Genomic DNA, 27,529 nt, shown 5'->3' on the forward strand with positions numbered 1-27,529 from the left:
CTTTACAAAATCTTTTGAAAATGTTTAAGATTTTCCTTTAGAAATTTCTTCGAGTATTCATTCTGAAATTTCTCCAGGAATGTTTACAAAAATTACTTCTGAAAATCCTTTGAAAATTCTTTCCTCTCCAAGAATTTCGTCCAGGAATAATTCAGAAAGTATCGTATTCAGTATTCAGTAACTCTTTTTGACATTCCTCCCGGGATTCCTTCAAAAAATTCTCTAGAAATGTCATTCGGAACTTCTTTTTCCTTTTAGTAAAACCATACAAAATTCCTTTCGAAATTCCTGCAGGAATTATTCGGGAAATTTTGTTGACAGATTGTTTACGGGAATTTATATTGGAATGAAATAAGAAATCCTAAAGGAATTTCCGGAAGAGTTTCTAACTGAAATATCAAAGAAATTTCCGGATAAAATATCCGAAGAAACTCTTGGAGTAGCTTCCGAATGGTTTCTAAAAGAATTTCAGAATTAATTTCTTGAGAGATTTCCGAAATAATTTCTAAATGAATTCCTGGATGAAGTTTTGAAGAAATTCCTAAAAGGAATTTCAAAGGAATTCCAAGAATTTCTTCCTAGAGTTTCGGAATGGATTTCCTGAGAAATGACTAAAAGAACTTCTTTGAGAAAATGCTGGAAAAATTCATGAAAAAAGGAAAAATAGGTTTAAAAATAAATCCGTAAGGTTTTCCTGAAATAATTTCCGTATGTATTCTAAATGGAATTTCCGAAGGGTTTTTCGTTGTAATTCCTAGGAATTTTGAAAAGAATTACCTAATAAATTTCTAAATTCGTAAAAGAATGCTCAAAGGAATCCCTAGAGGAATTCCCGAAGGAGTTTCGAAAACAATTTCGAAAATGATTTCAGAAAAAAAGAACTTTCAAAGGAATTTATAAAAAAAAACTCGAAGGAATTTTTGAAGTTATGCCTAAAACACTTCGCAATTCATGAAGGAATTTCCGAACGGAATTGCTAAATAAAATCTTGAAAGAATTTCCGACATTGACGAATTTCGCGCCAACCCTTCTAGGTGCTGCCAACCATCTCAGAATCGAATGAAACTTGGAGGGCATAAAGATCTTAACCACTCTGCATACTTAGTTTCAGGGTTCGGATTTCTCACTCACTCACGCGACAACTGAATCCACCATGCATTTTATCCGGTTAAATTACAGTGCGATAAACTCCGGCACAAGCAATGGTGCGAAAAATTGTTATCCTTCTTCCCATGTTTCGCGAATATCAAATGCCGCTTGCTTTGCCTCTACAAGCTGATTGAATCTGACGATGCGCCATGGGCGTAGCCAGGATTTCGAGAAGGGGGGGGGCAACTTTTTTGGTCTTCTAAATCGTAGTTTTATAGTAGTTTTATAAAAACACATGAATATTAGCACATGAAACCAAATCAAAACAATAATGATTAAAACAATAATGGATTTAAAAATGCGTGATTTATTCCTCATCATATATTTTTACTTGTCATAAGACGAGTTAATACAATCCCATTGAATTCCACCACTTAATTGTATCTTGACAGATACGTATTTTCAACCTCAACAGTAAGGCCGTCTTCAGTGTCTCGTACTTGACTCGACTTGAAGTCGAGTCACTGAAGACGAGACACTTGAAGACGAGACACTGAAGACGGCCTTACTGTTGAGGTCGAAAGTACGTATCTGTCAAGATACAATTAAGTGGTGGAATTCAATGGGATTGTATTAACTCGTCTTATGACAAGTGAAGACATTCCACTAAAAAGCTCAAAATAATTTTCTTATCATATATTTTTAATTAAAGTGAGAAAAATATTAACGAACTTAGTATTCAGAAAGAATATAAAATCGGCTGTAACAATTATTATAAAAATCCTGCATTCTTCCATAAGTTTAAGATAAATAGAACCATACATCTGAATTTCTAAGCAAATCCTCTCTGAAATGATATTTTCTTTCTCCAGTAATTCCTTCGACAATTGCTTCATACATTCTATTCGAAATTCTATCAGGGATTCTTTAGGAATGCCTCCAGCAACTTCTTCGGCAGTGTCTTCAGGAATTCCACCATAAATTTTCCTGGGAATTGATCCGAAAATTCCACCATTATTTACTCCAAGAAAATCTTCACGAACTTCTTTATAAGTTCTGCAGAATTCCCTGCAATAATTCAAATAATTTCGAGCTGTTTCCCATAATTTTTAAGAATAAGAATATTCCGTGGAAATTCCGCAGAATTGCCAGTAAACATTCCTGAGAATTTCACGAAAAATCTTCGAATTTCTTGTGTAAAATCCATAAAATTTTCCGTGAATTGTTTCTAATAATTTCTTGTGAAAATTTCAAAGAATTTCTCCAGGAATTCCACCGGAAATTTATACAGAAATTATACCGACAATGAAATCAACAATGGAATTTTCGGAGGAATTTCTAGATTAATTCGCAATGAAATCCTGAAAGAATTCCGGTGGAAACTTCAAGATTTCCACTGGGAGATCCTCCAAGAGTTTCTCCGAAAATTCCTCCTGGAATTCTTCCAGGAGTTCCACCGGCATTTCCACCAAGAATTGCTCTAGGATTTCCTTTGAGAATTATTCCGGTAGTTCTATCGGCAGTTTCTCTGAAAATTCTTCCGAGAATTTCGGCAGAATTGGAATTTATTTAGGCTTCTTCAGAAATTTATATAGATTTTCCACCAGAAGCTCCTCCGAGAATTTCTCAGCGAGCTCCTCAGGGAATTCTCCGGGAGGTCCTCGGATGATGGTCCAGCTACAAACCCCAAACAAAGGTTTCAGCTAGAAGAGATTTGTCTATAAGATGAATTCTCTTGTTTCCGAGAATGCTTCTGTTAGTTTCCCGGGGTTCCTTTGAAAATTCTCCCGGGAGTTTCTTCAGAAATTCTTCCAGAAAATTCCTTCGAGAGTTCCTCCGGGAATTCCACCAGCAATTCATCCGGGAGCTTCTCCGGAAATTCCTCCGGGAGTTCCACCAGAAGCTATTCCAGAAAATTATTCAGGCTCTTTTTTGGAAATCATTTAGGCTTTCTTCAGAAATTAAGCTGGAAATTCCTCCCGAAGTTTTTCCGTTAGTTTCTCTGGGAGCTCATCCGGGAGGTCCTCGAGGAATTCTTTTAGGAGTTCCTCCTGAAATTCATCCGGGAGTTCTTACGGGAGCTCCTCCGGAAGTTCCTTCGGGAATTCCCCCAGGAGATCCACCAGCAGTTTCTACGAGAATCCCTTCGGGAGTTTCACCGGCAGTTTCTCCGGGTGTTTCTCTGAAAAGGAACTCCCAGAGTAATTTCCGGAGGAACTCCCGGGAGATTGTCTATAGGAATTTCCGGAGAAATTATCAGAGGAATTCTCGGAGGAACTGCCGTTGGAACTTCTAGAGGAATTTATTGAAGAACTACAGGAAGAATTTCCGGAGGAAATCCTGGAGGAACTCTCGTAAGAATTCTAGGATGAACTCCCAAGGGAACTTCCGTAAGAATCCCAGGAGGAACTCCTGGAAGAATTCTTAAAAGAACCTCCCGGAGGAATTCCCGTAAGAATTCTCAGAGAAATTCTCCGAGGAACTTCTGGAGGAATTTGTAGATAAATGCCTAAAGAAATGCTAAATGAATTTCTGGAAGAAAGCCTGATTGAATTCCCGAAGGAACTACTGGTGGAACTTCAAAGAAACATCCGGTGGAATACCCTAGAGGAAGAGAAAAAATATTTCTGAAGGAACTTCCGAAATCCAATTTCCCGTGAAATTCCTGCCAAATATCGTCCAGGAATTCCCTGTAAAGTTCCTGGAGGTATTACCGGAGAATTTCTTGGAAAAACTCCTGGAAGAACTCCCGGAGGAACTCCTTAAAGTATAGCCGGAGGAATTCCCACATGGAAGTCCTGAAATAATTCTTAGAGACGTTCCTAAAGGAATTTCCGAAAAATATCTGAAGGAATTCCCAGAAAAATACCAGGAGGAATTAATGCAGAAATTCCCAGATGAAATCCTGAAAGTATTCCCAGATGAATTGCTGAAGAAAATCCCTGCGGATTGTTCCGAAGAAATTTCTGGAAGAACTCTTGGCAGATATCCGAGTAAATTCCGAGTGAAGTCCGGAAGGAATTCTAGTACACTTCCGCGGAAAATCTCTCGGAGAAATTCCTGAAGGAATTCCTGGAGAAGTACCTGAAGAAACTCCCGAAAAAACAATTCCAGGAGAAATTCATGAAGATATTTCTAGAAATCTAGAGGATTTCTTGAAGGATATTCTGAAGTAATTGCGAAAAGAATTCCAGATTGGAATGCTAGATGATTTCGCTATTGAATGTATGGAGGTATTCCCGGAAAATTTCCTGGAAGTAATCCCGGAAGAATTAAAGGAAGAGTTCCGAGAGGAATGCCCGGAGAAGTTCGTAGAAGACTTTCCGAAGGAATTTCTTATAGATTTGCAAGTGAAATTATGGAGCTAAATCGGAGGATTTCCGTCATAAATTTTTGAAGAAACTTCTGGTAGAATTTTGGGAAGAAATTCCGTATATATTCTTGACGGAAATCTCGAATGCATCCTGAAGGAAATGCCGGATTCTTCCTGAAGAGAGAATAGCCGAAGAAATATCTAGAAGTAAATCTTGGAGAGAAGAAAAGAAATCTTCAAGGAATTTCCTCGTGAATTTCCTAAAAAAAATTAGTTGGAGGTTTTTAGATAAGAAGGAATTACAATTACATGAAAAGGATTTTCGAACGATTTTCAGAGGAATTTGTGGATAACTTTCCGGAGGAATTCAGAAGTTCCCAGGGGAGCTTCTAGAAGGATCTCAAGGAGAATTTTTGAGCCCGAAATGTTTCGAGTTGTTTTGAACTTTCATATATTATGAATCCTGGATGCCCTAATAAGTTTTGGGAATCTTTTGAATTTCAACCACCTATTTCTGTATATGATTGGATCGTAAAGTGCACATGTTTGAGAGAATTCATTTCAGTACTTGTTCAATCTTTCCACAATTTAGGGGGGCAACGGCCCCCCTGCCCCCCTTGGCTACGCTCTTGCGATGCGCCACGATAAGCAAAAGGTTCAATACAGCAGTTTTTCTCTTCGTTTTCAATCAGTTCATGTGGTTATAGTGGACGCTCTGAACATTTTAAAATTGTTTTGGGTTTGAATCCCGTTGCGGTCCTAAATTTTTGTAAATATGCTTGCAAAATTTATCTGATGAGGCGACGAGAATGAAAATTTGTGGATTAAAATTAAATTATCCGGGCGATCCGACGCTCACGAATTTATCACCCGCCATTCTATCCGGATAAAAATGTTGAGTGAGAATACTTTCTCACAGGGGGACCATGAAAAATCACCCTCCGCTAAATGGATTAATCGCAGGTTTTTATTCATATGAGTGAGAATTCCGAAGCCTGCTAAGTTTTTCAAAAATTGTCAAGAGTAACATTTGATGAGGGCCTAATTTTTTTTCATTGATTTTTTTTAAATCGATGTATTGCAGTTTGCGTTGAGTTCGCCAATTGCACGAAGTTGCAGCAAACATGTAAAAGATCATGCATACAGTGTTGCTGGCTATTTTATCTTTCAAAAAGATTATGTTATAATCGAAGTTGTAATGATTTGCCATGCTATTTAAGCAAAATATAATGAGCTTTTACTCCACATTTAATATATTGCGATAGAAAGTTATTTTTTCAAAGGAAAGTATGATAAAACTAATAAATAAAGTGCCAATATTTGCCATACTTCCACTGGAAAGTAAGTAAAATATTTTAGCACCACTGCTCCGATGTGCACATCAAACTAAAAATAACGAGAATCCGATGAATAACACGCCTAAAACAGACACATCAGTAAGAATTTTGACAGCTCGTTCCTTTGCAAGTTGCTTGCAGGTTGTCTGCAATGCTAATTTTATTTGCAAATCGCAATAACTCTAAAATACAAGACCTACAAAAAAGTGTTGTATGGCGGACTGTCGTGAAATTTCCTGAGGTTTTTTGGAAAAATATCCGAAAAATAAAAAACCGATTTTTACACTGAAAAAAATTAGTCTTAAAAATTAAAATCGATATTACAAAAAAAAACCTGAGGTTTTTTGGAAAAATATCCGAAAAATAAAAAACCGATTTCTACACTGAAAAAAATTAGTCTTAAAAATTAAAATCGATATTACAAAAAAAAACCTCATCATAAAAATCGATGAATTTTTTTCTGCAAATAGGTATTTTAATTGTCTAACTTTTCTGGGAATAATGTTCAACAAACAACAAAAACTTTTTTAATGTTCATATTGAATGAAAATTTATCAGCGTGTTTTATGCCTATTATAAGATCAACATCCTATCATCAACCAACGACACATTTTGGACGTATAAAAATTTGTTTAGGAAGCAATTTAGCATAATCTAACATTAATGTGGACCAACATTTGAAAAGGGTTTATATTTTCTTTGACTTTTTGTATCGAAGTAACTTAAAAACAATTGGGTTCACAAAAATATATTTATTATTATTAAATATATTTAATTGTACCCAGTCATTGTTATTCTCAGCGTTTGTTTTATTGAATTAAATAACCGTTGAATTACCTGAAGATGTCGTACGGTGCATAATTTGAAAAAGTCTTGTTTATTCATTGCTGCTGACTACCCATTAGTACCTGTATATAAACTATATAGTTTAAAAAGTCTTGCTATGAAAAGACTGTTGTCAATGAGAATATATCAGTTGTGAAGTTTTATTACGTTTAAAATTCAAAATGGATAAATCAAGTGTCAATAAATTGCAAAAATGTAGTGCAAATATTGGAAATCCAAATTGCACTCGAAAATCACTTTAAAATGGCCAAAATGTGAACGGAACGAATCGCAAGCTCACAAGACTTGTAGAACATACCAGAAGCTGGGGTATAGTGGTTGTTGCGATAATTTTAGGCGTTTATATTTCTTGTTAGATTTTTTTTCAAAATTGTAAATACCGCAAAAACACTAAATTGACTTGAGCCACCTTAGAATTAGCAAAAAGAAGCAAAATGTGAAAAATGGGAAGTTCTCTCTTCACCTTACTTCTTCTTCCTTCTGCCTTCTGCATCTTCCTTCTTCTATCTGTCTTCTTTTTCTTTCTTCTTCCTTTTTTTCTTTTTCGCTCTTCCTTCTTCTTCCTTCTTCTTTGTTATTTATTTCTTCTCCCTTCTTCCTTCTTCTTTCTGCATTCTTCTTGCTTCTTTTCTTTTTTCTTCTTTTCCCCACCCTCTTTCTTTCTACTTTCTTCTCTTTTTTGCTTCTTTCATCTACTTTCTATTTATTTTTCTTTCTTTCTTGTTGCTTCTTTCTTTGTATTGTTTTTTTCTTTCTTCTTGTTCTCCTTTTTTTCTTCCTCCTCATTTTTTCTAATTATTTCTTCTCTCTTCCTCCTTCTTTCTTTTTTTTCCTTTTTCGCTTTTTTCTCCTTTCTACCTTCTTTCTTATTCCTTACTCTTCTTTCTTCCATCCTTCCTATTTCACCTTTCTTACTCCTTCCCTCAGCCTTCTTTGTTCCTTCTTCCTTCTTCCTTCTTCTTTATTCCTTCATCCTTTCTTTTTCTTCCCCTTTATTCCTTCCTCCTTCCTTTTTCCTTCTTCTTTTATCCTTCTTCCTTCTTCTTTTTGTTCCTTCCCTCAGCCTTCTTCCTTCTTACTTCTTCCTTCTTCCTTCTTCCTCCCTCCCTCATCCTTCTTCCTTTTTCTGTTTTATTTTTTATTTTTTATTTTACTACCAACTATCAAGCTCATTCGTTAGGCACAGCGTGAGCGTATTTCTAAGCGACATCTGGCTTTACAACACTGTAGCGCAGAGTCAATTATATATCATTTTTCCTATTTTGCTGCTTCTGTTTTTCGCCATTTTGTTGCGTCCACATTTGCTTTATCGACGTGATCGATGAAGTCCATGACGCTGTTACAGAGGTGCGCGATGGTTCAATTCAAGTCCATTGTCGAGTCCGTTTTTCATTGCTGTGGGGGTCTGGTTGCCATTATTCGTGTGTTGTAAAGAGGGTCATTGTCAGTCGCTGTCCGATGATTGTGATCACGAGTGTTCCCAAAGCGTCGTTATTCACGCTGCATCTTTCAGTGACTTGACGAAAGGTAGTTGAGGGGGCTGAGAATCGAACCCATGACCATCCGCTTATAAGGCGAATGTGTAGCCAACTCGGCCACGGGACCCCCCTTCGTTTTTTTTCTGTTTTGTCTCAGTCGATTCTTTGGATAATTTAAGGTCAATGTTTAAAACCTCTAACAATTTTAAAAATCTTTAGTTCTAGACCAACATTTGAAAAAGGTGTAACAGGTAAAGTTTATTCTTTCCAGTTCTTTGTCTATGTATAATGTTTGCTGGGGAGAATAAATGTTGGCTGTTACGCCCTTTTCAAGTGTTGGTCTAGAGTTAACATTAAATATATTGAAGAATCCGTTGAGAGAATAAACATTTTTGCGTCTGCCAATATTTTGGCATCCATCTTCTCCAACACCTCCAAACTTCAGAGATGAGGTAGCCTAGGGCTGCAAATCCCTTTTTATCTTTTTTATAAAGATTCATCTCTTAAGCTGCTTTAATAAAAATAATAATAAAAATAACCTTCATGTTCTCCTTTGCTTACCTATATCTAATTTTTTCCCCAATCTGTTTTCAGTTCTGTAGACTTATTTTACCTTGACCAGTGATGTATTATTGATATGACTATTTCTCGCTTAACTTTTCAAAAGGACCTAAGTAACATTGTTTTTTCATGAATTAATTTGAATAGTGCAATCAACAGAAAAACAGGAAAGCTTTTGATTGCAGTACTCAAATTATTTCATGAAAAAAATGTTACTTTGGTCCTTTTGAAAAGTTAAGCGAGATTTCTACTATTGCCACACATCTTGATCTTATTATGGCATCATGATTTATTATTTATGTCAGTCCTTCCTTCATCCTTAAGCTGATATACGATCAATGTAACTGTCCATCAATGTAAAGCACTTCTCCTGTACAGCGTTACCATATGACCATATGACATCCCATGTCAACTACAGTTGGATACCTTGGTCTAACTCTGGATAAAAAAACTCAACTTTGGTAGTCATGTGTCAGACTGTATTAAAAAATGTGATAAACTAACTAGAACGCTATATCCGCTTGTCAAAAGGCGCTCTCGTTTGAATCCAAGCTTGAAGGTCTTATTGTTCAAAACAGTGCCTACGGTTGCGTATGGGTTTCCTGCTTGGTTTAATTGCGCCCGTTCACATCCAAGCAGAATACAAATTAAGCAAAATCGTTTCCTCAAGATGATTCTGGACCTAAGCCCCTTTCATCGGACCGACGGTGTACATAGACTTGCAGGAATTGAACGTATCGACGACTGGTACCAGAGATTGAGGATCAAATTCCACCAAAGTTGTGCATCGTCCGGTAATCCTCTCTTGCAAGAACTGGCCGTGATACTAGATTTGAGATTTCCTCTATGTATATTCATCTCAGTAATTTTGAAAGTTTTTTATTTGTTTAGTTGAAATTTTCCTTCCTTGTCGAGTTTTTTGTTTGTTTTGATCTTAATATTTATTTATTTTTTAACTTAAAACGGCTACGCAGTCTTTAAGGATTAAAACAAGATTTATTTAAAACAAGAACTCCATAACTCAATCATAGAACATTATGTAACGTACTGTACCCGATTTTTTTTTTATTAGCAATATTTTAGCGCTACATTATAATATAGTTTACATGTTTAGCGTACCTACAAAACTTCTACTATTAACAGATGTTTATGAAGTTTCCGAAGCAACATCTGAAGAAAATTCTATTTTCCCATCTAATTTCACGAATTTCTTTTTTGAACATGTACAGATTCGGCTTTGGGTAATGTTTTATGTTGAAAGAAATTGCCCTGAGAGTTAACCATAAGGCAGCTTTTTCATTTTGTTTGGATTCGTTGATTTCGAATTGAAGAATATCCTCTAATTTATTTAGTTTGATATGGCAATGTTTTAATATTGTGGACTTTGTCCAACTTGAGATAATCTGGGCAGAAGTGCATTGTTCCATTCTATGCTGATTACTATCCGAAAGTGAGCACTGGCCACAGATGCTATTCTCAAGCCTTCCAATGTTATAAGCAACAAGTTTTTCTTTATTAGCTATTAAATTATTCCAAAACGCGAAACATGTAGATTTGTTGTCAGAACAAATAAATTTAAAGCTTAGATTTCTCCAAACAGTCTCCCATTGAATTGTTGGAAGATCAACCTTAACTGCCGGAATTATGTTTTTATTTGAAATTAAATGTCTATAAATAGCAGCTGTTGAATTTAAGTACGATATTGCTCTAATATTACTTGTTTCTTCTATATATTCTTTAAAATTCAGTGGTAAATTTTGAGTTTTTATATTAGCTAAAATGTACTCTTCAGAATAGTTGGTGTTATCCCAGTTTATAATATTTTTTATAAATAAAGCTTTTGTTTTTGTTTCAGGGTCTACTAATCCTATTCCACCCTTATCACAGTCTAAATAAAGTTGATCTCTGTTAGTTTTAAACATGAAACCGGACCATACAAATTTTCCACGCATGATTTTATTTAAGTTATATTTTTTTCATGGGTGGATAGATTTGCGCTAAACACCAAAACTTCGAAAGCACAAAACAGTTGATTATCCAACTTTTTTCCATTGAATTTATGTTGCACCTTATATGCAAATGAACTATTCTTTTGATATTCTTTATAAGTCTGTCATAATTTGTATTGATTGTAACAGCTGTTTTATAAGCGAAATTCACTCATAATATCTTCAGATTATCTACTTCTGCAATCACTTGAGGCCCCAAAAAAACATTTGTTCAATCGCATACACCCAATATTTTTTTTTACACGGTTGGTATTCTTTAATTTCCCGGCTAACCTGATCTTTGGCAGCTTTTTAAATACCACCTGAATTTTCTTTGATTTTTTGTGATTTTTTTCATGGGATTAACTCATAGTTTCATCAACGCTAAAGATCGTAATCAACTAAAACCCACCCGTGTAAAAAAAGAACCGGGTGTATACGCTGATTTATCTACGTTTATCTTTATTTTCCCAAACGATTTAAAGAGTTCAAAATTTGTATAATCAAATCAAAATCTTTATCGTTTGCGATGAAGATATTAATGTCATCAGCATACGCAATCGTTTTGATGAACTTATCATAGACAAGGACACCGGAGATGCTATTGTTTATTTTGCATAGAAGTGGTTCAATATATAATACAAATAATATCATGCTAAGCGGACATCCCTGCCTGACAGAGCAATTTATTTTGATATCGCTTGTTAGAAAACCGTTGAATAAAACTTTTGAAGATGCACTAGTGTACAAATTTTGAATGCACTGAATCAGAACATCAGGAAAATCGAACTTTTTCAATACTTTCCAAAGATAACTGTGATCAACTTTATCAAACGCCTTTTGTAAATCTATGCTAACTAATGCACCTTTAAAACGTAACGAGTCGTTGGCACGGAGCAAAAGTCTACGAATGTCTTTCAAATTATCAGTACATATGACTTGTTAGGAATGCAAGCAGTTTGTGCTGAGCCTAATAAATGTTCTAAAAAGCGAGATACCCGTATTGCTATAATCTTAGTAAACAATTTATAGTCGCAGTTTAAGAGACTGATTGGCCTGTAATTTTCAAGATTATGCTTACTACCACTTTTGTGTATTAGAGTGACTATTCCAGCAGAAAACTCCTTTGGTGGAAGTTCAATCCCAGCTAAATAATCGTTGAAAACCCTAATTAAATCTTCCTTCACGCAATCAAAATTTTTCAGATAGAATTCGTAATTTAATCCATCAGGACCTGGACTTTTCTTCTTTTTACACAGTTTCAATGTATTGTACATTTCTTCCTCTGTAATAGGTTTGATTAAATCCCTTTGTTGCTCGGCAGTTAGCTTTTTCGTAACGTGATTCAATGGGTCATTCTCCGGATTAAGCATTGTGTTATCAGCACTAGCTGTTCCCAAATTAGTCGAAAAATAGCTATGAATGATTTGTTTTATTCTAACTACATCCCCTGTAATTACCGTTCCATCTAATAATTTGAGATTACCTATTTTTGAATATCTTTGGATTTGTACAGATACTTGAAAAATACTTATAGTTTCCTTTTGAGTTATTGAATAATCTTGTAGTCTACTGCAAAAATATCTCATTCTATCATTTTCGATCTCAAACAATCTTGATTTTACTAATTGCACGTCTTTTGAAACATCTTCTCCGAGACACCGTCTGTTGTGCAGACTGCTCAAGACGGAGTAGAAATAACTTTTCTCCTGGCTTACACGTCTGTTTCTTTCCCAGCTTTCTGATTTAAAAAATTGTTTTGTTTTGTTTTTGAACACTGAATTCCACCAATTATTCCTACTAGAGCAGTATGCAGCAAAACTTTTCCATGAGTTATATTTTCTTATGAAATCGTCACAAATAGTATCATCTTCCAAAATTCCCGAGTTGATCTTCCAATAACCTCTGCCTTTCAATGGAAGGCAGTCAGGATCCATTTTTACTTTAACTACAACCGCACAATGATCAGAAAAAGGAACAGACAGTTTCTGCATCTAAAACGGTATTAAGAAAACTGGGAGGACCATAAAAGCGGTCTAAGCGAGATGTCGACCCGGCTCTAAAAAATGTAAATTGATTCTTATTCAATTCCATCATAATGTCCTTCCATTGGAAGGATTCTACTAAACGTCTGAGACCAGCTGAGTCATTGAAAAATCCAGAGCAATCCGAACGGTTGAGAACACAGTTAAAGTCTCCACCAATAACCGAATAACAAATCCCAGATTTACTCTAATTTACCCAGTCCAGATAAGAATAAATCTTCCCTATCTTTCTTTTTATTCGTCCCTGAGTGGGCGTATATGTTAAAACCCTTATGTGAGTGACGGGGTACCCGGGTACCCATTCTGATATTGAAAGTTAAATAACTTGTTGTAGATAAGTTCAAATACTTTGAAACTTTCTGACATCTCGTAGAATGTTGAGACGAAGCGATGGGCAAAGTTTGAGGTCCAGGTTGCGATTAGAGCGCTTATTGGGGGTCGAAAACTATCTATACCCCTTAAACGGGTGACGGGGTACCCGGGTACCCAATCATATAACAGAGGGCCTGTATATTTATATGGGTGTTTGATAATATGAATCATTGCGTATGTCACTGGGACAAAGGCTGCTCAAGTGCATGTACATATTTTTGGAGGTGTGTGTGTTCTAGAGGCCAACGGGTGGCCACCTGGAATATCCGGAACATCCGTAAAAATGGTCAATTCGTAAATTCCATCGTACAGCGACGGGATTTTTTTAGAACCATTTTCTGCCGAAGCCTGAGTATGGAATTGATGCTTTGACCCACTTCCAGCCTTTGTGTCCACTGGGTGGTCCCCTGGAAGATCCGGAACATCCGTAAAAATGGTCAATTCGTAAATTCCATCGTATAGCGATGGGATTTTTTTTAGAATTATGTTTTGCCCAACCCTGAGTAAGGAATTGATGCTTCGACCTACATACGGACCATTTTGTCTACTGAGTGGTCCCCTGGAAGATCCGGAACATACGTAAAAATGGTCAATTCGTAAATTCCATCGTACAGCGACGGGACTTTTTTAGAATTATGTTTTTTTTTGCAGAACCTTGAGTATGGAATTGATGCTTCGACCTAAATGCGGACCATTGTGTCCAATGGGTTGTCCCCTGGAAGATCCGGAACATCCGTAAAAATGGTCAATTCGTAAATTCCATCGTACAGCAACGGGATTTTTTTAGAATTATTTTTTGATGAACCCTGAGTATGGAATTGATGCTTCGACCTACATACGGACCATTGTGTCCACTGGGTGGTCCCCTGGAAGATCCGGAACATCCGTAAAAATGGTCAATTCGTAAATTCCATCGTACAGCGACGGGATTTCTTTTAGAATTATTTTTTGCTGAACCCTGAGTATGGAATTGATACTTCGACCTTCATACGGACCATTGTGTCCACTGGGTGGTCCCCTGGATGATCCGGAACATACGTAAAAATGGTCAATTCGTAAATTCCATCGTACAGCGACGGGATTTTTTTAGAATTATTTTCTGCCGAGTCCTGAGTATGAAATTAATGCTTTGACCTAAACACGGACCATTATGTCCACTGGGTGGTCCCCTGGAAGATCCGGAACATCCGTAAAAATGGTCAATTCGTAAATTCCATCGTACAGCGACGGGACTTTTTTAGAATTATTTTTTGCTGAACCCTGAGTATGGAATTGATGCTTCGACCTACATACGGACCATTGTGTCCAATGGGTGGTCCCCTGGAAGATCCGGAACATCCGTAAAAATAGTCAATTCGTAAATATCATCGTACAGCGACGGGACTTTTTTAGAACAATTTTTTGCCCAACCCTGAGTCTGGAATTTTTGCTTCGACCTACATACGGACAATTGTGTCCACTGGGTGGTCCCCTGGAAAAGTCGGAACATCCGTAAAAATGGTCAATTCGTAATTACATCGTACAGCGACGGGATTTTTTTAAGAATTATTTTTTGCTGAACCCTGAGTATGGAATTGATACTTCGATCTTCATACTGACCGTTGTGTCCAATGGGTGTTCGGTGGAAGATCCGGAACTTCCGCAGAAATGGTCAATTCGTAAATTCCATCGTACAGCGACGGGACTTTTTTAGAATCATTTTTTGCCAACCCTGAGTATGGAATCGATGCTTCGACCTACACACGGGCCATTGTGTCCACTGGGTGGTCCCCTGGAAGATCCGGAACATCCGTAAAAATGGTCAATTCGTAATTACATCGTAAATCGACGCGATTTTTTTAAAACCATTTTCTGCCAAAACCTGAGTATGGAATTGATGCTTTGAGCCACATGCGGACCATTGTGTCCACTGGGTGGTCTCCTGGAAGATCCGGAACATCCGTAAAAAATTTCAATTAGTAAATTTCATCACGATTGACCATTTTTACGGATGTTCCGGACCTTTCTGGGGATCACTTAGTAGACACAATGGTCCGTATGTAGGTCGGAGCATCAATTCCATACTCAGGGTTCAGCAAAAAAAACCTTCTAAAAAAGTCCCGTCGCTCTACGATGGAATTTACGAATTAACCATTTTTATGGATGTTTCGGATCTTCCAGGGGACCACCCAGTGGACACAAAGGCCGGAAGTGGGTCAAAGCATCAATTCCCTACTCAGGGTTCAGCAAAAAATGGTACTAAAAAATCCCGTCGCTGTACGATGGAATTTACGAATTGACCATTTTTACGGATGTTCCGGATCTTCCAGGGGACCACCCAGTGGACACAATGGTCCGTATGTAGGTCGAAGCATCAATTCCATACTCAGGGTTCATCAAAAAACCTTCTAAAAATACCCGTCGCTCTACGATGGAATTTATGAATTGACCATTTTTACGGATATTCCGGATCTTCCAGGGGATCACCTAGTGGACACAACGGTCCGTATGCAGGTCAAAACATCAATTCCATACTCAGGGTTCATCAAAAAATAATTCTAAAAAAATCCCGTCGCTGTACGATGGAATTTACGAATTGACCATTTTTACGGATGTTCCGAATCTTCCAGGGGACCACCCAGTGGACACAATGGTCTGTATGAAGGTCGAAGTATCAATTCCATACTCCGTTCATCAAAAAATAATTCTAAAAAAATCCCGTCGCTGTACGATGGAATTTACGAATTGACCATTTTTACGGATGTTTCGGATCTTCCAGGGGACCACCCAGTGGACACAATGGTCCGTATGTAGGTCGAAGCATCAATTCCATACTCAGGGTTCAGCAAAAAAACCTTCTAAAAAGTCCCGTCGCTCTACGATGGAATTTACGAATTGACCATTTTTACAGATGTCCCGGATCTTCCAGGGGACCACCCAGTGGACACAAAGGCCGGAAGTGGGTCGAAGCATCAATTTCCTACTCAGGGTTCAGCCAAAAATAATTCTTAAAAATCCCGTCGCTGTACGATGGAATTTACGAATTGACCATTTTTACGGATGTACCGGATCTTCCAGGGGACCACCCAGTGGACACAATGGTCCGTATGCAGGTCGAAGCATCAATTCCATACTCAGGGTTGGGCAAAAAAACTATCATAAAAAAATCCCGTCGCTCTACGATGGAATTTACGAATTGACCATTTTTACGGATGTTCCGGATCTTCCAGAAGACCACCCAGTGGACACAATGGTCCGTATGTAGGTCAAAGCATCGATTCCATACTCAGGGTTCGGCAGAAAATTGTTCTAAAAAAATCCCGTCGCTTTACGATGGAATTTACGAATTGACCATTTTTATGGGTGTTCCGGATCTTCCAGGGGACCACCCAGTGGACACAATGGTCCGTATGCAGGTCGAAGCATCAATTCCATACTCAGGGTTGGGCAAAAAAACAATCCTAAAAAAATCCCGTCGCTCTACGATGGAATTTACGAATTGACCATTTTTACGGATGTTCCGGATCTTCCAGGAGACCACCCAGTGGACACAATGGTCCGTATGTAGGTCAAAGCATCGATTCCATACTCAGGGTTCGGCAGAAAATTGTTCTAAAAAAATCCCGTCGCTTTACGATGGAATTTACGAATTGACCATTTTTACGGGTGTTCCGGATCTTCCAGGGGACAACCCAGTGGACACAATGGTCCGTATGTAGGTCAAAGCATCGATTCCATACTCAGGGTTCGGCAGAAAATTGTTCTAAAAAAATCCCGTCGCTTTACGATGGAATTTACGAATTGACCATTTTTACGGGTGTTCCGGATCTTCCAGGGGACCGCCCGGTGGCCTCTGAATTCAACCTGTTCTTTGAAACCACACTCACACACAAGCGCATACATAGACACAGCGATACACACCAACATACACACATACAAACACCCACAGACACATAAATGCCCATTGCAAGGCGGTTGGGTACCCGGGTACCCCGTCACCCGTTTACGGTGGGAAAAATCGTCACTCACATAAGGGTTAATATAGTTGATATTGTTGACAACAACAGAGGATATTCGTCCATTCGGATCAAGAACCACCTTATCAAACTCAAACAATTTCCTCAACAATGTACCAGTACCCATACCTTGTTCACCAATATTGACATAAGCAAAATGGGATGGGAGAAATGAGAAATTTTCATAGCATAATTCCTGGACAAAAACTAAATCTATATCCTGATTCCAAACGAAGTCGCGTAACAAATTTTAATTTGTCTTTTTTCTGGCGATGTCTCGGACTCAGATCTACTATCCTTTTTACTCAAAGGACGTCCACGCTTTTTGTTTTTTACTACCACTTGAAAATCATCATCTGCAGTCTGGCTTTCCATGATTGAAGACTGACCACTAGCACTGGCGCTTTCCACCGCTCCCGTATCATTACCTGTATCAGCATCCTTCTCTTCTGAAGCTTCAACATATTTTCCATTCTCCGACGCGTTCGTACTTCCAGTATTATCACTGGAAGCAGCCAGATCACCGCTCGCCTGAGGTGTATTCACCGTACAACGCTCCCCCGTCGCAAGCTTCCCACCGCCAGGCAGTTTGTTCAATACGACCATACCTCCATCATTCTCCGCTATTCTCGTTTTTGGTAACGGCCGGGCTAACCAGCGTGCAGCCGTAACGTCGCTGAACGTCGGTACCGTACCAGCTGTGTCATTTGAAGGTGTACCTGTACCAGTTGCTTCCGTAGCTGTGGTGGTCATCACCAGCCTCTGGTTGATATTTGCTCGCTTGGGACAGTTGACCTTCATGTGCTCTGCACTTCCACAAAGGAAACATTTGTTTTGTAACCCTTCGTAAGAGACGCGTGCTTGAAAATTTCGCACGTGTATTGTTGCCAGGATATCGTTTTGGATTTCTTTGTGTACGCCTCTCACTGAAGTCCAAATCGGCAATCCCGTCTCTGCCCCGTATCTCTAACGGACTGAAGATATCTCTCTATCATCGATCTCAGGAGGGAGATTGAAAATACGGACTTACCTGAACACTGTAGACGCAGCTGAGAACGTAACTCTCGTGGACTCGTACTTGCTGTAGTCGAAGTCCATAGTGAATTGTAGTCCTAGTAACACCGAATTAAGATGCTCTTCTGTCTTGAACTTAATGTATACGCAGTTTTCCTTCGGGTCTTTGTACATCGAAAGAAGATTTGCAGGACTCAATCTCATCTTCACTTTCATGAAATGGAAAACCTCATGGTCAGTTGGTTCCTTCTTCCCTGGTCCAAAATATATTCTCATGGAATTCGCACGTGCTTCTTCCATTTTTCTGTTCTCTGATTACTTTCCGATTTTGTATATCGCCTATTGTTCGACCGAACAACAGGGAAGTGGGTTTATCAGTAGCCGTGGCTACACACAACACAGTCGTATAGAACACTCCGCGTTTTGTACTCACGACCGACTCACTCGAAGTCTAAACATGAACTGATTAGTTAACAATTAAAAAATAATTGGATATACTGTACTACTGTTGACAAGTCTCCAGACAAACTCGAGTCGCTTTCAAGAGAATATCGATCAAGCATCTTCTTCAGGAATCCACAAGCTGCAACGAACTGCTAATTAGCTTTTTCATGGACTCTCGGAGATAACATGGCCTAAACTGTTACAGTCACCCTACATTTCTTTTTAAATTGATTTATCGCTTGACTGTTTAACACCTCCAATTATAGTTCTTATTACTGACGCCAAATTATAAATAAACCAACTACACCAAAAATTCTGGTGTCCCACCATTTCCAGAACTCTGGCGCCGACAGTGGCTAATAGAACACTAAGTTGAAAAGCATGCCAAGTTCCAGTTGGAATGTAGAGCCATTGAAGAATAAGAAGAAGTATAGCAATTAAATGATTAAAACCTTAACAGACTATTGATGAAAAAATGGAAATGACACCGTCTAAAGAAAAAAAGCAACATTGGTGTAGTCAATTTTGACCACAAATGTTTGTAATTGGTTGTGGGCAAAAAAATGACGATGTAAGCATGACAAATATTGCAATGCAATTTATTAGAATCAATCAGCTATTTGAAAGATATTGGGCGTACTGCTTGGGAGTCCCTGTTGCTTACACAAAACACACGTTAAATCAAAATACAAATTATCCGTCAATCATTATTATTACGACTTCCGAAAATAGCCATTGAAGAAACACTTATAAAGTGTTTTAAAACAAAACCACCCACCAAACAATGCTTACGAACCAACCAAATGCCACCATTTTCCACACCAAGTTGAGCTCGTCGAACAATAGTCTTCGCCTGTGTTCATTGCGATCCGATTTTCGGTGATGACCACCCTCAACGAAGTGGTGCAAACCTCTTTGAGCGAAATGTGACGATCCATACAAAATTTTCAGATGTTTCATACAAAAAGTGTCCCAACAAACAATTTTAGCTGAATAAGCTAGTTTTTTGGCTGAAGATGGCTTTTTTTTTGTATTACCAAGTGTTTTATCAGCTGTCAATGTTTGTTGTGGCGACATAGGGGGGGATGAGGGTGGTTGAAATGTTTGCGTTTCGTGATTAATAGATCTTCCTTATGTCGCAAAATGAGCTTCGGAGCAAATCGAAATTTGTCCTCTTCCCAGGTTACCGGAAACCCTTACGGACGTGACCATTCTGGGTGAATCTTCCAAAAGGTCGGCTGTTGGTCATGTCTTACAAAATCATGAAGTAAGATTGAATGTTTACACCCCTTACGAAGTGGCAATTACCCTTGGGAACCAGGTTCCCGGAACATCCGGAACCGGGTGCTGATGATCCAATTTTACCAAAACTGACTTCTGATACTGGTCAATATTGGTTGGTTTGCATTAACCTTATGGCACTTTCATTTATCAATTGTTTTTAAAAAAAAATGACCCGTTTTTTACCCCACCTAACCCAGGACCCCTCTTTAATAAATCCCAACGGATTGACACCATGATCAAACCAAAATCAAAAACTAAACATGATGACGCTTCTTCTCTATAAATTGCATGGTAATTGAACATAAAATAAGCCCACATGAGTTGTTTCAATTTCTAGTTCAGACCGAAATGGATTAAAATAAGTGGCTCCTGTGATTTTTTGTGAGTAATAAAAGTGAATGTCTAAAATTCAAATTGAAATATTTATTTAAGGTATTCAAATTCATGCATACATTAAATCATCTAGTCTATCAATCAAAGCTTGATAATGGCTTCCGAAAACAGCAGTTGTAAAAATATTTACCAATCTTTTTGAATCGAAACCATCCTTTTTCTACACAGAACACCACACTACTAAAGAACCAACCATAAGCCGCCATTTTCCACACCAAGTTGAGCTCTTCCAGTGACAACCTTCGCCTGTGTTCCTCATGACTTGATGTTTGGTATACTCCCTCATAAAAGTGATGCAAGCCTGCCTGAGTAAATGTTGCGGCATAATCGCTCAATAGCACCAGCAAAGATCGATGGTATGACCCAATCAGATATCCTAGAATAGGAGTCGTAGCCATTTCCACTTTTGATTTTTCGTATGACTCATCCTTACACAGTGGATCTTTGGTGCACATCTGGCGCACCGTTTTCACAAACAAAGGAGTTCCGACAAAACACCCTGCTGTGGTTATTTCAGTTCCAGATGTATAAGCCTCGTAGGTGAATTGGAACGTCGATTCATAGTTGTCCAATTTCCACATAGGGTTGCAGGTTTTGTTGATCAGATCTATATCATCGAGCGGGGGGTAATAGCTTGGTCTGGAGACTGATGCTGTGATTAGGGACTCGTATGAGGATGTTAGAATGAAGCTTCCTGTGATGAACACGAAAATGATGAAACGGCTTGCTGCATCTCTTGATCTTTCATGCGGGCTGTTTATCAGTATTTGAACTAGTTCTAAGGTGGTCCGCGAGAAATTAAAGTGAGTTTGATCCATTATCCAGAGGAGGAGTAGGACCATCGTAATCGTTAGCAGGATGCACATCCAGGTAGGTAAGTCGAATGGATCAATAAGAAGGTATGCCAATGGTCTTCGGCGTTTCGTTGGTACGAGAATGTGATAACCCGAAGAACTTCTGTGCATGGAGAAGCTTGATTTTAGCAATAATTGCGAAAATGAGAAAAGACTGAATTGTAATTCGATGGGTTGCACATATGTAAAGTTGTGTCGATTTGCTATCGTTTTCAAAAATTCCTGCATTAATTTTGCTAAATCAGACTGTGTGAACGTGATACGTGGAGCCGTTCGATGTAAATCTCTCAAGTCCTTGTGTTCGGTGTAAGATGTTTCATTAAAAACTATTTCATTGGTTGGAAAATTCTTGTACAAGGATAGGTACTCAAGACTATTATAAACTATAAACACAGTATTATAGCCATAATTCGAGATGGTTGATTTATTAGAAAATTCTTGGACATATTCCAACTCATGCATCAAAATAATTGCTTTCACGTCATTGAGAATTAAACGAGCACTCTGTAATAAAAAAAAGTTAAGTTTACCTTCAATTGCAAGAGTAACAGTCCTACACATCCACGAACCAGATATGCCTCGAAAGAGAAAAATATAAGACATTCAAGGCTCGGTACCATATTATACAGAGGCTGTACATTATTCAGCACAATTCTGGATGTATTCAATTCTTGTAGAAGCCGGTTTGGCAAAGAAAAAGATGAGTCAAATATGTTTGAAATCAACATTACTTTGGTTGAATTAAAGCAAAACCAGGATTGTGTTTGTTTTATAAATTGTACTAATAATGGAGGAAAATCATACGAGAAGTTAACTGGGACTGAACAAATCAAAATAATAAATGCAATACCACACTGAAACTGCTTTTGCTTCGACATTGTTTCGATGAATAACCAGAATATTGTGTGTAAACCCCATCCTGACTGTCCACATGGCAATTTGAATGACACCGATATGTAATGTTTGTTACATCCATTAACGAGGCTTAAAAGCTTTTTAGAATGTTATCCATTCAACGTAATGCAAATTGTAAATGTGCATTCCGCTTCTAAATAGATATACCAAAAGAAAACTCACATTTTCATGTAACATATTGCATGAGGATGAAGCACAAATTGCGCAAATTTGGTTAAAAACACTTGATTATGACCAAATTTGGTCAAGTATAAGTTTTGGCATCTGACTAGAGGCCAACCTTTGACGATTAACAGCTCGAGAAAAATCATGGATCAAAGTCAAAGGCATTGATCAAATATAGGCCTGACTTCTTCTTCTTATTTGTAGTACACTGGGCATTGCCGCCTCGCAGCTTAGTGTTCATTCAGCACTTTCACAGTTATTAACTGCAAGGTTTTCAAGCCAAGGTACCATTTTTGCATTCGTATACCATGAGGCTAACACGATGATACCTTTTTATGCCCAGGGAAATCGAGACAATTTCCAATCCGAAAATTGCCTTGACCGGCACCGGGGGAATCGAACCCAGCCACCCTCAGCATGGTTTTGCTTTGCAGTCGCGCGTCTTACCGCTAGACTAAGGAGCTCTGTCTAAAGGTCAATCTTGGAATGGATCTTGTTGATCAACCGTTCAAATTATGGCCCATTTTAATGTTTGTAACCGATTACAACAAACACATATTGTAGCACAAAGACAAAAACATTGATTTTCGCATAACCTTTTAGTTCACCTTTATGTAAGCAAAAGATAAAACCCTACATTATCGTTAATGGAATACGATTTATCAGCGTTTCAATCTTAGTAATGAGCTTACATTGTATATAAAATTTTGGTCTGTAACTAATAGTTGAAATAGACACAAATGCTAGTAGAGATGGTAGTTAGTCCAAAGACTGCTGCAGATCATTCGGACACATTCAAATTTCGACATCAATTCCACACAATTAAAGATGATTTATGTTAGAATTTCATTCCGCAAAACAAATCAAACGCATCTAATCATCTCGTTTTGTATTCCCGTTGCATTTGCAGTTATCTTCCGGGTCTACTGTGCGGACCACACGTACTGTACCCTGCGCTTCCCGATGTCGGCACCGGCCGAGGTCATCAAAGCTTGCGCCGCCGATAAGCTGCAGCTGGCGCGGATGCCCGAGGACCTGTTGCTGGTCGAGGTGAAATCCAACGGCGAACGGACGGTTTACAAGGACAACGACGTCAGCATACCGACGGCGCTGAGTCTGAACGGACGAATATTCGTTTCGCCCAAGGACCATCTGGATGCACTGGTAATGCGCTTTGATTATAAATCCCATCCAATCACGCCCGTCGGCGACACGCCGGCCGCGAACACGTGAAATCCCATTAACGGTTGTATATTCTTTTTTTTTGTCTGTGGCAGACTCCTCTTCCGGAGCAGGAACTACCAACAGAGGCGATCGATATGGATTTTGAAGCGCTTCCTACGAAGGACGTCGCCTATCACATGACGCTTTTCGATTGGGATCTGTTTTGGGCTGTGCACGAATACGAGCTGCTGTATCACACCTTTGGGAGGCATCATTTTAATAAGGTGAGTATGGGTTATAACTTTTAACTGGGCATGTAGGGGAACTGCTCCAGGAATCCATCTCATGGTTCCGATGTGCATCCCATCAAAAACAAATCAATGAAAAGCAATTTGATTTGTTCTTATTTGTGAGATTTTTTCAGTAGTGTGCATGTTAACTAAAAGAAGTGACGAAATTGATGTTGTATTTTTTGTTTCGCGATGAAATGAATATATCTAGCTCTATCTGGAATAAGGGCAAATGTCGCCAGAGCGGATTCCCTTCGTCGACTTCCCCTCTTTTTAATAAAAGTGACAAGCAGTAGATTTCATTGTGGATTATCACCTCAGCACGATAGAAAATAATGCGAACTTGCATTCTGAGGTGATAAACTGCAAAGAAATCCTCTGCTTGTCACTTTTATTTTAGTCGGCGAAGAGAATTCTGTCTTGCGACATTCGCCCGACATAACAATGACCAAATGCTTTCATTTTTTCACAGCACAAAACCATAAATATGCTTAATGATCTGTACTGATGAAAATGTTAACATTCCATCAAAGTTTTAAGATATTTGGATTTTAAGTTATTGCCTCAATATGGGGACACTTGATCCCCCTTTAGTCACCCATACAAAAATTTGGCGAAATAATTTTAAAAAATATAAATCTATTCTCAGGCTTCTATTTTATTGTAAATTTGACAGATTTGATGAAGGGTTGTCAGGAAAAATTATTTATTGCGTAGATTTCATAAAAAGGGGATTAAGTCTCCCCAAATTTTAAAATTGTATGTGCTGTCAAATTAAATAACAAAAATCGTTCACGTATACGCACAGCAATTCGAAAATTCCGCGTATTTTAAAGGAAAAATATTTAAAAAAAACCTGAAGGCACCTTTCTAATTTTATCAAAGCAAGTTCTTGGAGAGGGATCAATTTCCCCCGAAAATTTTAAAAGTCGATTTTTGACAGCACTCCAAAAAATCGATTGTGTATCAATGTAGCAATGTTAAATACTATATTTCTTAGAGAGTCTGTGTGGAAATTGCGTATGTTTATTCATTTTTGGCTGTGATACATCGGAAATCAGAAAAGGGGATCAAGTCTACCCAGTCTCCCCTAACGATTTTCATGGGTATTTTTACCTCAAGCAACAGTTGAAAAATATAGCTAACCGATGCCATTTAAAAATTGTATAAGGTACACCGGGGCAAGTTGAAATGCGGGGTAAGTTGAAACAGAAGCTGTAATTCAGATAGGAAACGACCGAATGCTCTGATAATTTTTTTTCAACAAACTACTCGCCTAAACGCTCCTTCTGACTGCCATTCCCGAAAGATTGCAGCTATCAAAAGCAATCCCTGTCATTGTTTATTTTTCTCCCTTTGCAAAATCCAAACCAACTTTTTGACGTGCCAATGAAACAGGTCTCAAACCCATGCTTGGAAGAGTTCTTACATCACATTTTCACGGTAAGTAATCATTCAATGTTGAATAAGCATAATGATCATGACAAATCGATGAAAGACCCATTTTAATGTTTGGATTTTGGTTGTTTGATATTGCTCTGCATATTCAACTCATCGGGGCAAATAGAAATGCGGGGTGCGGGGCAAGTTGAAACAACGATTCAAAACGTCACCCTCGCAATTAAAAGTAATTTTTTTTTCAGATTTCAACATGGTCCGTAAATACATACATTCAAAAAACAAAATTTAATAAATTTCCACCCATTCGGTCATGAATGCAACCCTCTTACTCTAACCTTATGTTTAAACTGCAGTTTTGAAATTCTTAATCTACTGAGCACTGACTCTCAGAAAAATAAAACATAGTGTATGTAAACATTTCGTTAACTCCAGCTTTTACTTCCCCAGCTGCCTATTTCTCTAATCGAATAGTTTATGAGAGATATGATGGCTGGTTAATTAATGTGCATTTATGAAGAAGCCACAGCCGAATTAATCAACTGCGCAATATACAAGTGAACCAAATAATGTAGCATCCTGAATAGTAATCCGAGTGGTCATCAGTAGGAGGAAATCAATTTGATAAATTTTCAGCGTAGTGCGTTCTCCAGAATTTAGTCTCTGAAAATACGCTTGTGACTTTGTTGTACACTGCCCTCATTCGCATAAGAGTCCCATGTAATTTTCTCCGACTTGAGTAATTTGCCGTTGAATTTATCAAACTTGTTTTATCTTTTATCTTATATGTAAATATTCTTTATCCGTATTTATCCGTTTTATTTGACCCACAATTAAATGAACCTTACTTAAGTTTATTTTTTGTGTAAAAGAGTACCTATCAAAATCTGGAATCTGATTTTTATGAGAGTAAATATCAAGATGAGACAACAAAAGTGGGATTTGTTTTCAAATTTCTAGAACAAAGCCTGCTATTTTATCAGTTTTTCTTAAACAGGAGACAATTTAAAGCTAATTACTGAAAGAAAATCAAAATCGTCAAAAACTTACATGGGACTCTTATGCAAATCCTGGCAGTATTATAGTCGCCTTTACAACCTCGTGCTTCTTGAGTCTCACTGAGTACATACATTTTGTTATTAATACGGCAAAATTAGCTTACGTCTGAATATAACGCAGTGTTTCAACTTGCCCCGAATCGCGGGGCAAGTTGAAACGATGCATATAAAAAAATAATTTTAATATAAAAAATATTTATAAAAAAGTTTGTTAAGGTTGCTTATTTTTTATGTATAATATTTGGCCCGAATCAGCAAACACTGCAAACGGATTCAAAATATATCGAAGGGTGATTTTTTTATAGCACTTCGAATTTCAACTTTGAAAAAACCGTTTCAACTTGCCCCGGTGTACCTTAAAATCTCAATCATATTAATAATATTCACATTTCAAAAAAGTGGTGATATTTCATTGGCGTAAAACTCATGAGGCAAAACGCCTTCAAGATGACAGCTCTTTGGGAACAACGCACCACGCTTGCGTCGGGAAATCAGCATTCTAGTATAGATAGTACGCGGAGACGCGTAGTACATTGTAGATTAGTCCGCCAAGGGCGTTTTGCCTCGCCGAAATATTAGATGCTTCATTAAAATGTGGAAAATTTTGGTTTTTCCTTCCTATCTTTTATTATGACACTTTTTTTTGGCTAACCTACATAATTTTAAGTCTAGATTCGTAACGGCCATACCAAATATGGTAAATATGATGGAATACTCAAAAGGTGTTTTGGCCGGGGGAGGAGCGTTTTGGGTCCACTTCCCTACTAAAATGGACACCCGTTTTAAACGAGATTTGTCTAAAGTTAGCATCATAAACATCCGCAACCCTCCTTTCCTAGCGAGTCCCCCTTTTTATTGCCTTAATCCAAGCAATGGGAAAGTACACAAAAGTAATCTCAGATGTTCTTTCGACCAAATGACGCATCTGGTCTCTCGAGTTTTTTTTAGGTAAGAAAGATACTTGCTTATTCGTTACGTCAGCATTAGGTCATTTGCACCACAAATTTTCAATCATTATTTGTGTAGCAATAAATTTATTGATAGGGGAAAATACCTATTCTTGGCAGTCTAAGACATTCGCCAAATTGAATGATAAAAATAATGAATAATTACACTAAAACACAGGTATAGTTCAACTGGTATACATTTGTATCACAGACAAACAGACATAACACATTGAACATTCACTCATCAAATTCATCGTCATTCAAACACTAACGACATCTGATGATTTCAGTTAGTTGGGCAAATCGCGAATCGCAAATCGTAGTGAGCAAACGTCAAACAAAAGCCAATCCGCCGCACGCGCAACGAGTGATCCATTGGCCAACTAATGATTATTTGAATCGACCAGTAAATCATTGAACGATAGAAATTTGACGAGTGTTATGTCTGTTTGTCTGTGTTTGTATGCTCTTCCTTTGATGATTGGTGTTCACTTAATTTAATATCTTTTACCACAAACTTAGTAAATTTAATATAAAGTAACAGGTCAAAGTTTCTTCTATTGGCATAGCAATTTCTAT

The 27,529-nt window shown here is 37.9% G+C and overlaps 1 protein-coding gene across 5 annotated transcripts in view; it reads left to right on the top strand.

Annotated features, from left to right (window-relative positions):
* LOC134218388 (rap guanine nucleotide exchange factor 4) overlaps positions 1-27,529 on the top strand; it is a 666,467-nt gene that overhangs the window by 590,519 nt on the left and 48,419 nt on the right. For all 5 annotated transcript variants that reach the window (XM_062697317.1, XM_062697318.1, XM_062697322.1 and 2 more), the window contains 2 exons: positions 23,004-23,257; positions 23,371-23,541. In XM_062697317.1, coding sequence (XP_062553301.1) covers positions 23,004-23,257; positions 23,371-23,541 — 425 coding nt within the window. The remainder of the gene's footprint in view (positions 1-23,003; positions 23,258-23,370; positions 23,542-27,529) is intronic.

The sequence above is a fragment of the Armigeres subalbatus genome, chromosome 2 (assembly GCF_024139115.2).
Source record: "Armigeres subalbatus isolate Guangzhou_Male chromosome 2, GZ_Asu_2, whole genome shotgun sequence".
NCBI lineage: Eukaryota > Metazoa > Arthropoda > Insecta > Diptera > Culicidae > Armigeres > Armigeres subalbatus.